A 13,657-nucleotide genomic window follows, 5' to 3' on the forward strand; every position below is an offset into this window, starting at 1 on the left:
AATGTTTACATTTTCCTAATGAAATGCACGAAGCCTGCAAAATTTCCTTTCTGTTCTAAAAAAACAAGTATATCCTCATACACATGATGTGATGCAAAAAGAGTGTAACCAGTTTAAACATGATATAAATGCACCGAATTGATGTAGATACAAGCTGTAAATTACAAAGGTACATACTCATTTTTGAACTTGATATACAAATTTTTTTTTAAAATGTTTAATTTCCTTGTTTGTTTCTTCCCATTTCTATCATCTCCTGCCAAACACAGTCAATATAGGGAAAAAATGTATTATTTGTGACACTCATTTTTAAGTATAATTGGGAAGTTACTTCACCATATTCAGTAGAATAAAGAAAACCCAATCAGAACTCTTGACAAATGGGGATAGGGTAGGGTGGGGGACTCTTATAAATGGTGGGAAACCTCTTTCATGTTCAAAGAAAGAAATAAATTTGGCCTGGATGTGGGGAATAGTTGTTTGAAGATTTTCATAACCCTTCAGTGTGAGACCTTAAATTTCTTAAAAATAAATGTTCAATGGTTTTCTATCACAGGGGATGCCTGAGTCGTGGGCCAAACTTCTTTCTCAGTCTAACATCTCTAAGATGGAGCAGAAGAAGAATCCACAGGCTGTTCTGGATGTCCTCAATTATTATGATGCTACAAACAAAGAGCAGCAGGAACCCAAAATGAAGTATATGACCAATATCAAACCACCTAGTAAGTAGTCAGCCTTGTTTGGCCATAGCATAAATAATGTTAGCCCCTTGAAATATAATTCTGAAGCAACTGTTTTGTAAAATGCATTTTGATTGGCTAATGCACTGATGTTTGAGACATTTAAATGAGCAGTTAAGGAGAATTTTGTTTATTAATTAAGATATCAGTTTGACATAACTAATTTGGAGGTTTTGTACCTAGGTGCTGATTCCATGCGTCCCACACTCTCTGACAAATTCTCCAACAATGTTGTTATATCACCTGTAAGTATTTATTTTGGTGAAAATCAGAAATGATGGAATCATTTTTCATTAAAAATTGCTTTATTAAGTCAACAATTCACAGGTATATTCAATTTTATCATTACATTTGACAGCAAAAGGTTGAACAAGCAACACATGCCTCTGAAGAAGAGGAAGAAGAAGCTCCCCCTCCTGTTGCCACTCGACCCGACAAAACAAAGTCTATTGTAAGTTACCTGACAGCAAACCCAACAAAATAAAGTATTGTAAATTACAAAACAACAAACCCAACAAAACAAAGTCTGTTGTAAGTTACTTAACAGCAGACCCAACAAAACAAAGTCTATTGTAAGTGACTTAACAGCAAGACCAACAAAACAAAGTCTATTGTAAGTTACTTAACAGCAAGCCCAATAAAACAAAGTCTATTGTAAGTTACTTAACAGCAGACCCAACAAAACAAAGTATATTGTAAGTTACTTACAGACCCTAAAACGTGCTACTACACCTCAGAAACGAACCGTACCGTTCCGTGCAAGAAGTGTACTGTACCGTGCAAGAAGCGTACCGTACCGTACACAAAGCGAACCGTACCGTGCAAGAAGCGTACCGTACCGTGCACAAAGCGAACCGTACCGTACACAAAACGAACCGTTCCGTACAAGAAGCGTATCGTACCGTGCAAAGAGCGAACCGTACTGTTCATGAATAATTTTTGAAATAATTATGCAAGCCACGCCCCGATCTTACGATGACCAATTACAGTAAGTATTTTTTTTTTATTTCTTTCGACGCAGCGCCCGTTAAAGAAGGATGGAAAATAACTTAGAGATTCAAAATATTATTATTTAGTACCATGCATCTGGACTTACATCTTTTAATATAAGGAAACTACTCAAAACTAATTACGACTTCAAAACAACTCGACAGAGTGTGAGGCGATTCCTTATTCGCTATGCATGATCGGGTTGTGCTTGACTAACTTTTTAGCTCACCTGAGCTGAAAGCTCAAGTGAGCTTTTCTGATCACATTTTGTCTGTAGTCCGTCTGTCCGTCTGTCCGTCCGTCTGTCTGTCTGTCTGTCTGTCTGTCCGTCCGTCCGTCTGTAAACTTTTCACATTTTCAACTTCTTCTCCAGAACCACTGGGCCAATTTCAACCAAACTTGCCACAAAGCATCCTTGGGTGAAGAGGATTCAAGTTTGTTCAAATGAAGGGCCACGCCCTCTTCCAAGGGGAGATAATGAAGAATAAGTGAAAATTTGGTGGTATCTTTTAAAAATCTTCTTCTCAAGAACCACCGGACTAGAAAATATGAAACTTATGTGGAATCATCTTTAGGTAGTGTAGATTCAGATTTGTTCAAATCATGACCCCCTGGAGTAGGGTGGGGCCACAATGTGCGATCAAATTTTTACATAGGAATATATTGAAAAAAATCTTCAAAAATCTTCTTCTCAAGAGCAGCAAAGCTATGATTAGTCATATTGATATGAAAGCATCATCAGATAGTGTAGATTGAAATTTGTTCAAATCATGACCCCTGGGGGCAGGGTGGGGCCACATTGGGGGTCGAAGTTATACATAGAACATATATTTAGGGGAAAACTTTAAATTACTTCTTCTGCTGAACAGTAGGGTCATTATGAGTTATACTAATGTGGAAGCATCCTCAGCTAGTGTAGATTCAAATTTGTGCAATTTATGGCCCCTAGGGTGAGGGTTGGGCCTCAATAGTGAAAAATAATTAAATGAATCAAAGTTTTACATAGGAATATTTTTAACTTTAGGTCACAAAAGAAGCTTAAAATATGTAAATATGACATTAATTGATGTCTTTTTAATTAATGTATTTGAAAAAAAACGATAAATTAATCTGTAGTCACAAATGCATTGTATATTACAATATATGAAGAATATTAATATTTGGATCGGGTTCGATATTTCGAATATCAAAACGAGGTTCTTTGTTACACGCCATATTGGAAGAAAAACGAAGGAGTACATCTGTCTGCGTAATTTGGGTTTGATAGAGTTGAAATAGTATTGTTTTTTCCAAGGTAATGTTATCCGTTCGTGTATGAAAGAAAAATGCACTGTCCGTTCTTATATTCTTGTATTTATTCTTTTACGAGATAATCTGATTAGGAAGTAGATATTTTCGAGCTCCGATTTTTATATGAAGAGCTCCAAAATCAGCATGAATACGTTCCAGACTACGAATTGCTATGTATTAATCTGCAGAAAGAAAATTTGGAAGTGATGAGTTTAAAATTTAAATATTGCAGTTGGTAAAAATATAGATATTTTCCTTTTTATTTCATAAATTTTCCGATGTACTTTCAGCCAATCAAAATCCATGTATTAAATATTCTACATGTGGTACATGTACACAGCGTGTAAAACGTTTATATATATATATATATATATATATATATATATATATATATATATATGTATATATATATATATATATATATACATATATGTATATATATATATGCAACAGTTTAACTCTGCATTTGCTTTGAAAGCTTTTGGAAGGAGGGATATTGTATTTATTTTAGAGTTAGATACTGTATACTATGGGGTAAAAATTATTATTATGGAATAGGTACCCAGTTGCGAGTTAAGTTTTTATTTTTTAAAGTTCATCTGTGGAGATATAGCTACGTAATTTAGAAATTCTGCCCAGGAATGCACATGAATGGCATGACCTTGTCTTAAAGAAAACGTGATATATTTGTCTTGCTTGACTTATCAAGACAAGTAATAGTAGAGATAAGGAGTTTGAGATTTTATTTCAGTCATAACTTTATCTGTGGTGGTACAGCAAACATATCACCTTTAAGAAGGGGAGGTTTATATGCTTTTGCAAAACAGTTGGTTCGGTATATGCTTGCGAAACTCGCAAAGTAATAAAGAAGATGAATAAACTTAAAAGTGTTGCGTGATTTTTTAGCTCTACTGGTCAGAGACCAGAAGAGCTTATGCGATAGTAAGGTGTCCGTCGTCCGTCCGTCTGTCTGTCTGTCTGTCTGTCTGTCCGTCTGTCTGTAAACAATTTTTCAAAACGCTACTCCTCCTACAGTTTTGGTCCGATTTCAATATAACTTGGCACACAAGTAGACTACACTAAGATACATAATTTAGTGCATCGGTTTCTGATTTCGATGGACGGTGTTGCCATGGTTACTAAAAATAGAAATTTCTGTGAAATTCCTTTAAAACGCTACTCCTCCTACAGTTTTGGTCCGATTTCAATAAAACTTGGCACACAAGTAGACTACACTAAGATACATAATTTAGAGCATCGGTTTTTGATTTCGATGGACGGTGTTGCCATGGTTACTAAAAATAGAAATTTCTGTGAAATTCCTTTAAAACGCTACTCCTCCTACAGTTTTGGTCCGATTTCAATATAACTTGGCACACAAGTAGACTACACTAAGATACATAATTTAGTGCATCGGTTTTTGATTTCGATGGACGGTGTTGCCATGGTTACTAAAAATAGAAATTTCTGTGAAATTCCTTTAAAACGCTACTCCTCCTACAGTTTTGGTCCGATTTCAATATAACTTGGCACACAAGTAGACTACACTAAGATACAAAATTTAGTGCATCGGTTTTTGATTTCGATGGACGGTGTTGCCATGGTTACTAAAAATAGAAATTTCTGTGAAATTCCTTTAAAACACTACTCCTCCTACAGTTTTGGTCCGATTTCAATATAACTTGGCACACATGTAGACTACACTAAGATACATAATTTAGTGCATCGGTTTTTGATTTCGATGGACGGTGTTGCCATGGTTACTAAAAATAGAAATTTCTGTGAAATTCCTTTAAAACGCTACTCCTCCTACAGTTTTGGTCCGATTTCAATATAACTTGGCACACAAGTAGACTACACTAAGATACATAATTTAGAGCATCGGTTTTTGATTTCGATGGACGGTGTTGCCATGGTTACTAAAAATAGAAATTTCTGTGAAATTCCTTTAAAACGCTACTCCTCCTACAGTTTTGGTCCGATTTCAATATAACTTGGCACACAAGTAGACTACACTAAGATACATAATTTAGAGCATCGGTTTTTGATTTCGATGGACGGTGTTGCCATGGTTACTAAAAATAGAAATTTCTGTGAAATTCCTTTAAAACGCTACTCCTCCTACAGTTTTGGTCCGATTTCAATATAACTTGGCACACATGTAGACTACACTAAGATACATAATTTAGTGCATCGGTTTTTGATTTCGATGGACGGTGTTGCCATGGTTACTAAAAATAGAAATTTCTGTGAAATTCCTTTAAAACGCTACTCCTCCTACAGTTTTGGTCCGATTTCAATATAACTTGGCACACATGTAGACTACACTAGGATACATAATTTAGTGCATCGGTTTTTGATTTCGATGGACAGTGTTGCCATGGTTACTAAAAATAGAAATTTCTGTGAAATTCCTTTAAAACGCTACTCCTCCTACAGTTTTGGTCCGATTTCAATATAACTTGGCACACAAGTAGACTACACTAAGATACATAATTTAGTGCATCGGTTTTTGATTTCGATGGACGGTGTTGCCATGGTTACTAAAAATAGAAATTTCTGTGAAATTCCTTTAAAACACTACTCCTCCTACAGTTTTGGTCCGATTTCAATATAACTTGGCACACAAGTAGACTACACTAAGATACATAATTTAGAGCATCGGTTTTTGATTTCGATGGACGGTGTTGCCATGGTTACTAAAAATAGAAATTTCTGTGAAATTCCTTTAAAACGCTACTCCTCCTACAGTTTTGGTCCGATTTCAATATAACTTGGCACACAAGTAGACTACACTAAGATACATAATTTAGTGCATCGGTTTTTGATTTCGATGGACGGTGTTGCCATGGTTACTAAAAATAGAAATTTCTGTGAAATTCCTTTAAAACGCTACTCCTCCTACAGTTTTGGTCCGATTTCAATATAACTTGGCACACAAGTACACTACACTAAGATGCATAATTTATTGCATCGGTTTTTGAATTCAATGGACGGTGTTGCCATGGTTACTAAAAATAGAAATTTCTGTGAAATTCCTTTAAAACACTTCTCCTGCTACAGTTTTAGTCTGCTTCTAATATAATTAGGCATACAAGAAGACTATACTAAGATACATAATTTATTGCATTGGTTTTTGAATTCGATGAACAGTGTTGCCATGGTTACTTAAAATAGAAATTTCTGTGAAATTCCTTTAAAACGTTACTCCTCCTACAATTTTGGTCTGATTTCAATCTAATTTGGCACACAGTTAGAATACACTACGATACATAATATGTATTTCTGTTTTTTTTATTTGGGTGAATGGTGTTGTCATTGTTACCGGTACTAAAAATAGAAATTTCCGTGAAATACTTTCAAAACGCTACTACTCCTAGTTTTCATTTGATTTCAATATAACTTGTCACAAAAGTAGACTATATTAAGATACATAATTCTATTTATTGTTGCATGTTGCAATGTTTCAAATCCAAGTGCTACTTTTCTTTTGTTATACAAACAGACCAGTAGAGCTACAGTCTCATCAGAGACTTCTGGTTTAGTTGCATTTTAGATAATGTTTAAATACAATTGCATGCATGTTTATAGAAAGTTTAAACTTGCTGAGATCAGGCTTCCAATGTCCTGTACACACAGGTGTTTACCAACATGGAATACGGGGTTTGTAAAAAGCACTAGTCTGATGCCCAGACACTAATAACGCCCTTGGGGCATAATAGAATTCGATCACATGACCGACTTCATGTCATACCCCAATGAAACTCTAAAAATGATATCTTATTTCTTAAGTAAAAAATTGGTCTGGCAAGTAGAATGCTGGTTGGCACTAGCCTGATCAGACTATTTGAATTTTCAGTTGTATATTTATCTATTACCTTTTCAGTATTTTAAATAAATGTTAAAAAAAAGATTTATTTTCTTATTGAAATTTTCGACTTCTTATCTTTCTGTCCATGTTTATTAGCTCTACTTGTCAGAGACCAGAAGAGCTTATGTGATAGTAAGGTGTCCGTTGTCCGTATATCTGTCTGTAAACAATTTTTCAAAACACAACTGCTCCTACAGTTTTAGTCCGATTTCAGTATAACTGGTACACAAGTAGCCTACACTAAGATACATAATTCCGTGTATCAATTTTTGATTTCAAAGGAAATGTGTTGCCATGGTTTCTAAATATAGAAATTATTTGAAATTCTTTCAAAACACTACTCCTCCTACAGTTTTAATCCGATTTCAATCTAACTTGGTACACAAGTAGGCAACACCAAGATACATAAGTCTATATTATATATCTTATTTGATTTTTAGCTCTACTGGTCAGAGACCAGAAGAGCTTATGCGATGGTAAGGTGTCCGGCGTCCGTCCGTCTGTCTGTAAACAATTTTTTCAAAATGCTACTCCTCCTACAGTTTTGATCTGATTTCAGTCTGACTTGGCACACAAGTAGCGTACACTAAGATACATAATATAGTGCATCAGTTTTTGATTTGGATGAGCGGTGTAGCCATGGTTACTAAAAATAGAAATTTCTGTGAAATTCCTTTAAAACCCAACTCCTCCTACAGTTTTGGTCTGATTTCAATATAACTTGGCACACAAATAGACTATACTAAGATACATAATTTAGTGCATTGGTTTTTGATTTGGATGAGCGGTGTTGCCATGGTTACTAAAAATAGAAATTTCTGAATTTCCTTTAAAACGCTACTCCTCCTACAGTTTTGGTCTGATTTCAATATAACTTGGCACACAAGTAGACTTCACTAAGATTCATTATTTAGTGCATCGGTTTTTGATTTTGATGAACGGTGCTGCCACGGTTACTAAAAATAGAAATTTCTGTGAAATTCCTTTAAAACGCTACTCCTCCTACAGTTTTGGTCTGATTTCAGTACAACTTGGCACATAAGTAGACTACACTAAGATACATAATTTAGTGCATCAGTTTTTGACTTCGATGAACGGTGTTGCCATGGTTACTAAAAATAGAAATTTCTGTGAAATTCCTTTAAAACCCTACTCGTCCTACAGTTTTGGTCTGATTTCAATATACATTGGCACACAATTAGACTATACTAAGATACGTAATTTAGTGCATCGGTTTTTGATTTGGATGAGCGGTGTTGTCTTGGTTACTAAAAATAGAAATTTCTGTGAAATTCCTTTAAAACGCTACTCCTCCTACAGTTTTGGTCTGATTTCAATATAACTTGGCACACAAGTAGACTTCACTAAGATTCATTATTTAGTGCATCGGTTTTTGATTTTGATGAACGGTGCTGCCACGGTTACTAAAAATAGAAATTTCTGTGAAATTCCTTTAAAACGCTACTCCTCCTACAGTTTTGGTCTGATTTCAGTACAATGGCACATAAGTAGACTACACTAAGATACATAATTTAGTGCATCGGTTTTTGACTTCGATGAACGGTGTTGCCATGGTTAATAAAAATAGAAATTTCTGTGAAATTCCTTTAAAACCCTACTCGTCCTACAGTTTTGGTCTAATTTCAATATAACTTGGCACACAATTAGACTACACTAAGATACATAATTTAGTGCATTGGTTTTTGATTTCGATGAACGATGTTGCCATGGTTACTAAAAATAGCAATTTCTGTGAATTTCCTTTAAAATGCTACTCCTCCCACAGTTTTGGTCTGATTTCAATATGACTATGTCTGATTTCAATATGATTTGGCATACAAGTAGACTCTATTAAAATACATAATATAGTGCATCAGTTTTTGATTTTGATGAAAGATGTTGCCTTGGTTACTAAAAATAGAAATTTCTTTTAAATTCCTTCAAAACAAAACTCCTCGTACAGTTTTGGTCTGATTTCAATATAACTTGGCACACGTCAAGTAGACTACACTAAGATACACAATTCAGAGCTTTCTGATTTCGATGAACGGTGCTGCCACGGTTACTAAAAATAGAAAATTCTGTGAATTTCTTTTAAAACTCCATTCCTCCTACAGTTTTTATTTGATCTCAATTTTTAAAACGCTACTCCTCCTACAGTTTTTATTTGATTTCAATTGAACTTGGCACACAAGTAGACTACATTGAAATACATAATTCTATTTATTGCTGCATGTTGCAAAGTTTCAAATCCAAGTGCTACTTTTTCTTTGTTACATGTATATGTACAGACCAGTAGAGCTACAGTCTCATCAGAGACTTCTGGTTTGATGAATGGTCTTGTCATGGTTACTAAATATAGGAATTTTCATGAAATTCTTTTAAAACACTACTCGTACAGTTTTAGTTCAATTTCAGTATAACTTCGTATACAAGTAAGTTATAAAGGATACATAATTTCTTTATATCAGTTTTTGATTTCGTTGAATGATGTTGCGAGGGTCACTAAAAATAGAAATTTAAATGAAATTCTTTCAAAACGCTACTCTTCCTACAATTTAAATTCAATTACAGTACAACTTGGTACACAAGTAGACTACATTAAGATATATAATTCTGTTTATCCGTTTTTGATTCCGATGAACGGAGTTTCCATGGTTACCAAACATGGAATACTCTGTGAAACAATTTCAAAATGCTACTCCTCGTACAGTTTTCATCTGATTTCAATATAACTTGGCACACAAGTTGACTACACCGAGATACATAATTCTGTTATGGGCTTTTGATTTCGATGAACGGGTTGTCATAGTTACAAAAAATAGAAATTTCTATGAAATTCTTTCAAAATGCTGCTACTCCTACATTTTCAGTCTGATTTCAATGTAACTTGGTTAACAAGTAGACTATACTAAGATTCATAATCCTGTGTATCGGGTTTTAGCTCACCTCAACAAAGTTGGGGGAGCTATGATGTAATACCGTCAGAATCCCAGGTTAAGGTTTTTGGAGCAGTTTTCTTTTCAAGTACTTCTATGGCCTATATTAGTCGGAGATGCAAGAGGATGCTTCAAGTGTGTTTCATTGTACCAGTCAAGGTTTCAGATGCTGCAATTTCAGCTAAAGAATGACCAGGTTAATGTTTTTAGAGCAGGCTAAAGTTCTTTGAGCAGGTTAAAGTTTTTGGAGCAGGTCTCATTTCCAAGTAACTATAAGCCCTATATTGACCAAACTTGCATGGATGATACATCTAAGGATGCACATTACTGAACTTGCTTCTGATGCTGGATCTGACCTACACCCTCCGGATGAGTGACTTGGTTAAAGTTTTTGGAGTAGATCTGATTTCCAAGTAACTATAAGCCCTATATTGACTAAACTTGCATGGATGATATATCTAAGGATGCACAGTACTGGACTTGCTTCAGATGCTGGATCTGACCTACATTTTCCAGATGAGTAACCAGGTTAAAGTTTTTGGAGCAGATCTCATTTCCAAGTAACTATAAGGCCTATCTGAACCAAACTTGCATGGATGATGCATCAAGGGACGAACAATCTCAAACTTGCTTCGGATGCTGGATTTGACTAACATTTTCTGGATGAGTGACTAGTTTTAAGTTTTTAGATAAGTCTATTCCCAAGTAACTGGAAGCCCTATCAGACCAAAATTGCATAATATTGCATCTAGGGATGCACACTCCTAGATTATTAGTTTAGTGTGGGACTTTGCCTTACTTAAAGACAACATTCGTTGAGGTGAGCTCTGTAATCTCTGATTACCTTTGTTTGATACTGTTAAAGTGTTGTCATCATTACTAAAAATAGAAATTTCTGAGAAATTATTTCAAAATGTTACTTCTACAGTTTCTGTTTAATTGCGATTAAACTTGATTCAGAAAGAGACCAAACCAAGGATCATTATTTTGTTTATTGCTGTTGCCATAGTTTTAAGTCCAAGTCCTACTTGCTCTACTTTTGTTAAGTAAAAACCAGTAGAGCTACAGTCTCATCAGAGACTTCTGGTTTATATTTTGTCATTTATGGTTGCCATGTTCAAATGGCTAATGAATGGGAATTAAAGGTTGAGGCAGAGGCTGATACTGACTTCAAGAAACACTCTGAATTAAAATGCACATAAGAGTTTGATTGGTGGGCAGTTGGATATAACTCAGTTATCTATGTATATATTGTGATGACATGTTTATAGTGCATCAGTGTGTAAAACAAAACAGTTTAATTACATGATCAAATATTTGATGATAAAATGACAGAACAGAGGGTTCATAGAAATTTAATTTTTGAAACTAAATAATGAGCTTTGTTGATTAAATCTAAAGGAATGAAACAAAACTGTCCTTTTATATTTCACACTTTTAAGGAGTCTTACCTGGCTAGTAAAGAGTGATTTGGGTAAAATTTTGCCATTGCTTGCCCGACTGGGCTAGTGCTGAAAACAGTTTTTGCACTCACGGGGAATATTTGCCAGTATTTTACAGTTTCTCATTTAATTCTTGAAAAGCATAGTGATAATGTCTGCATAGATAAATACACAAATATAAATATTGATAATTCTGCCCTTGTGTAATACGTCATTGTGTCATCTGTATGATTATTTTCCACAGTATTTACAACATGAAACAATGATCCAGATAAATTAATGAACCAGCACTTTGATATTTCTCAGTCCAGCAGTACTATGAAAAGCTTGGTAAACTTTGATCAATATTTCATTTGAGTATATTACAAAAAAACTTATTTTGTTATCATATTTGCTGTATTAGCTCAGAAATGATATGCAGTCATTCTTAGATTTTTAATGACACTTTGTATTAACTGCCATGAAAAGTAACCCACTGAAAAATGTGAAGGGTGTTAAGTAATGTTGGATAGCATGTATTTTTAATTCTCCTTTTTTAACTATATTTGAATTGTGTTAAAAAATATTAAAGAGAAAGCAACTACCTGAACTTTATTGGAGATTTGATTAACCACCCAGTAAAGGTGGGTGACCCCTATTAATTTTTGGGTCAAAAAGGGTCAGTTGTTAATTAAACACACTATTATAGAAAAATTTTGGCTCTTTGCTTGATATATAAAAAAATTTAATACAGAGACTGATCACTCTATATCAATGACAGATAGAAGTTACCTATCTAGAAAAAGTAAGTTTTCAGATAAAAAAAAATTACACTATGTTTTGATGTATTAGTGCTTATAAGGAGTTTGAGCTAGATTCTTTCTTTCTCTCTCTCTCTCTTTCTCTCTCTCTCCATTGCTAATAATTAAATGTTAGACTGTGACACTAGTGGCATTTTTGGACAAATTTGGTACACTGCTTTCCCCTATGTAGTAGATGACCCCTGTTAATTTTGTGATAAAAGGTCAAATGATATAGGAGGAATTGTCAACTTAGTCTATTGAGAACCATTTGCCTTTAACAGATGTCGAATTTTTTTCACTGGTACCCCTGTAAGAAATAATTATCTTAAATGATATTGAAGTCTGATAGAGATCAATCTTTAAGTTGGTATAATGTTTGTCCCTCACTATTCACTATTCAATTTTTTTCCATATTGGAAATTTAGTTATTTCTATTTTGATATTTCCACAAATTGGGGAGGGGGTATGTTTCTCAAAACATTTTTTTTAATATGCTTGTCCAGATATTTCATAGTGGAATTGGTATTTCTTTTTTTTTTAATTGTGAAGCCCCCCCCCCCCCCATTTTTATTTTTGGTAAACATTGTGATTGCTTTATCTTAAATGAAACATTATCAAATAATTTTAATTGTTACCATTTAAAAGGAGTATTATAAAAAATAAATTTCTTTTTATCTCCAAAATGTTGTTTTGTAGATGCCTCGTAAGAAGTACTGGAAGAAGAGCACTGCCAAGAAAGAGTTACAGACTGACAGGACTGAGGAGACTGGCCTCATGAAAAACAGTAAAACAATGTCTGACCTGGACTTGACTGAGGAGACTGGCCTCTTTAAAAACAGTAAAACAATGTCTGACATTAGAATGACTGAGGAGACTGGCCTCGTTCAAAACAGTAAAACCAATGTTGACCCTGAGGAGCCTGCCCTCAGGTTACAAAAAAACAGGAAAACAAAAAAAAATTGTGATACAGATTTGCTCAATGAACTTTGTGAAAAAGATTTGCAGAATGAACTTTGTGAAAAAGATTTGCAGAATGAACTTTGTGAAAAAGATTTGCTTCATGAATCTGCTGAAATGATTTTGCAAAATAGTATTGTTGAAAAAAGTTTAGCAAACAAAACTTTTACCTCTGAATCTTCACAGTATACAAGTGGCAATGTTGGAGATGATCAGACAATACAGAATGATTACGGAGGTAATGAGCTATGTACTAGAAAAGTAGCATTTGGGTCATTCCATCAAGGAGACATTAGATTTTCAATGTTCTCAAGAGGTAGTCAGTGTACTTGCAATGCTCTTACCATGCTGATTAAGTGTTATGAGGGATTTTCATTTACTTCAGAATTCATAGATAGAACTCTAATATCAGGAGACCAAGTTTATGGAAAGACTGTTAGAAGTTTGCAACAAAGAGGAAAATTTCTCAACAAACTTTTGAATTTCGATGAATTGCCAATAAATGTATCATTGGGAGAGAATCATCATGTTATTCAAAAATTTGAAACCATTTGGGGATTGGTTGTCTCTGAAGAACAAAATAGGAAGGTTAAAACATTGCATTCTGCTTTAAAGGAGGCATTTCAAATTTCAAGATATTTATTGA

At 34.3% G+C, this 13,657-nt stretch overlaps 1 protein-coding gene across 3 annotated transcripts in view; it reads left to right on the forward strand.

Moving 5' to 3' along the window:
• LOC133177427 (serine/threonine-protein kinase PAK 3-like) overlaps nucleotides 1–13,657 on the forward strand; it is a 50,118-nt gene that overhangs the window by 12,215 nt on the left and 24,246 nt on the right. For all 3 annotated transcript variants that reach the window (XM_061312467.1, XM_061312468.1, XM_061312469.1), the window contains 3 exons: nucleotides 557–722; nucleotides 924–985; nucleotides 1,099–1,191. In XM_061312467.1, the coding sequence (XP_061168451.1) occupies nucleotides 557–722; nucleotides 924–985; nucleotides 1,099–1,191 (321 nt within the window). The remainder of the gene's footprint in view (nucleotides 1–556; nucleotides 723–923; nucleotides 986–1,098; nucleotides 1,192–13,657) is intronic.

This window comes from Saccostrea echinata, unplaced genomic scaffold, assembly GCF_033153115.1.
Source record: "Saccostrea echinata isolate AGI-Se365-2 ecotype Australia unplaced genomic scaffold, CSIRO_AGI_Sech_v1 ptg000142l, whole genome shotgun sequence".
Lineage (NCBI taxonomy): Eukaryota > Metazoa > Mollusca > Bivalvia > Ostreida > Ostreidae > Saccostrea > Saccostrea echinata.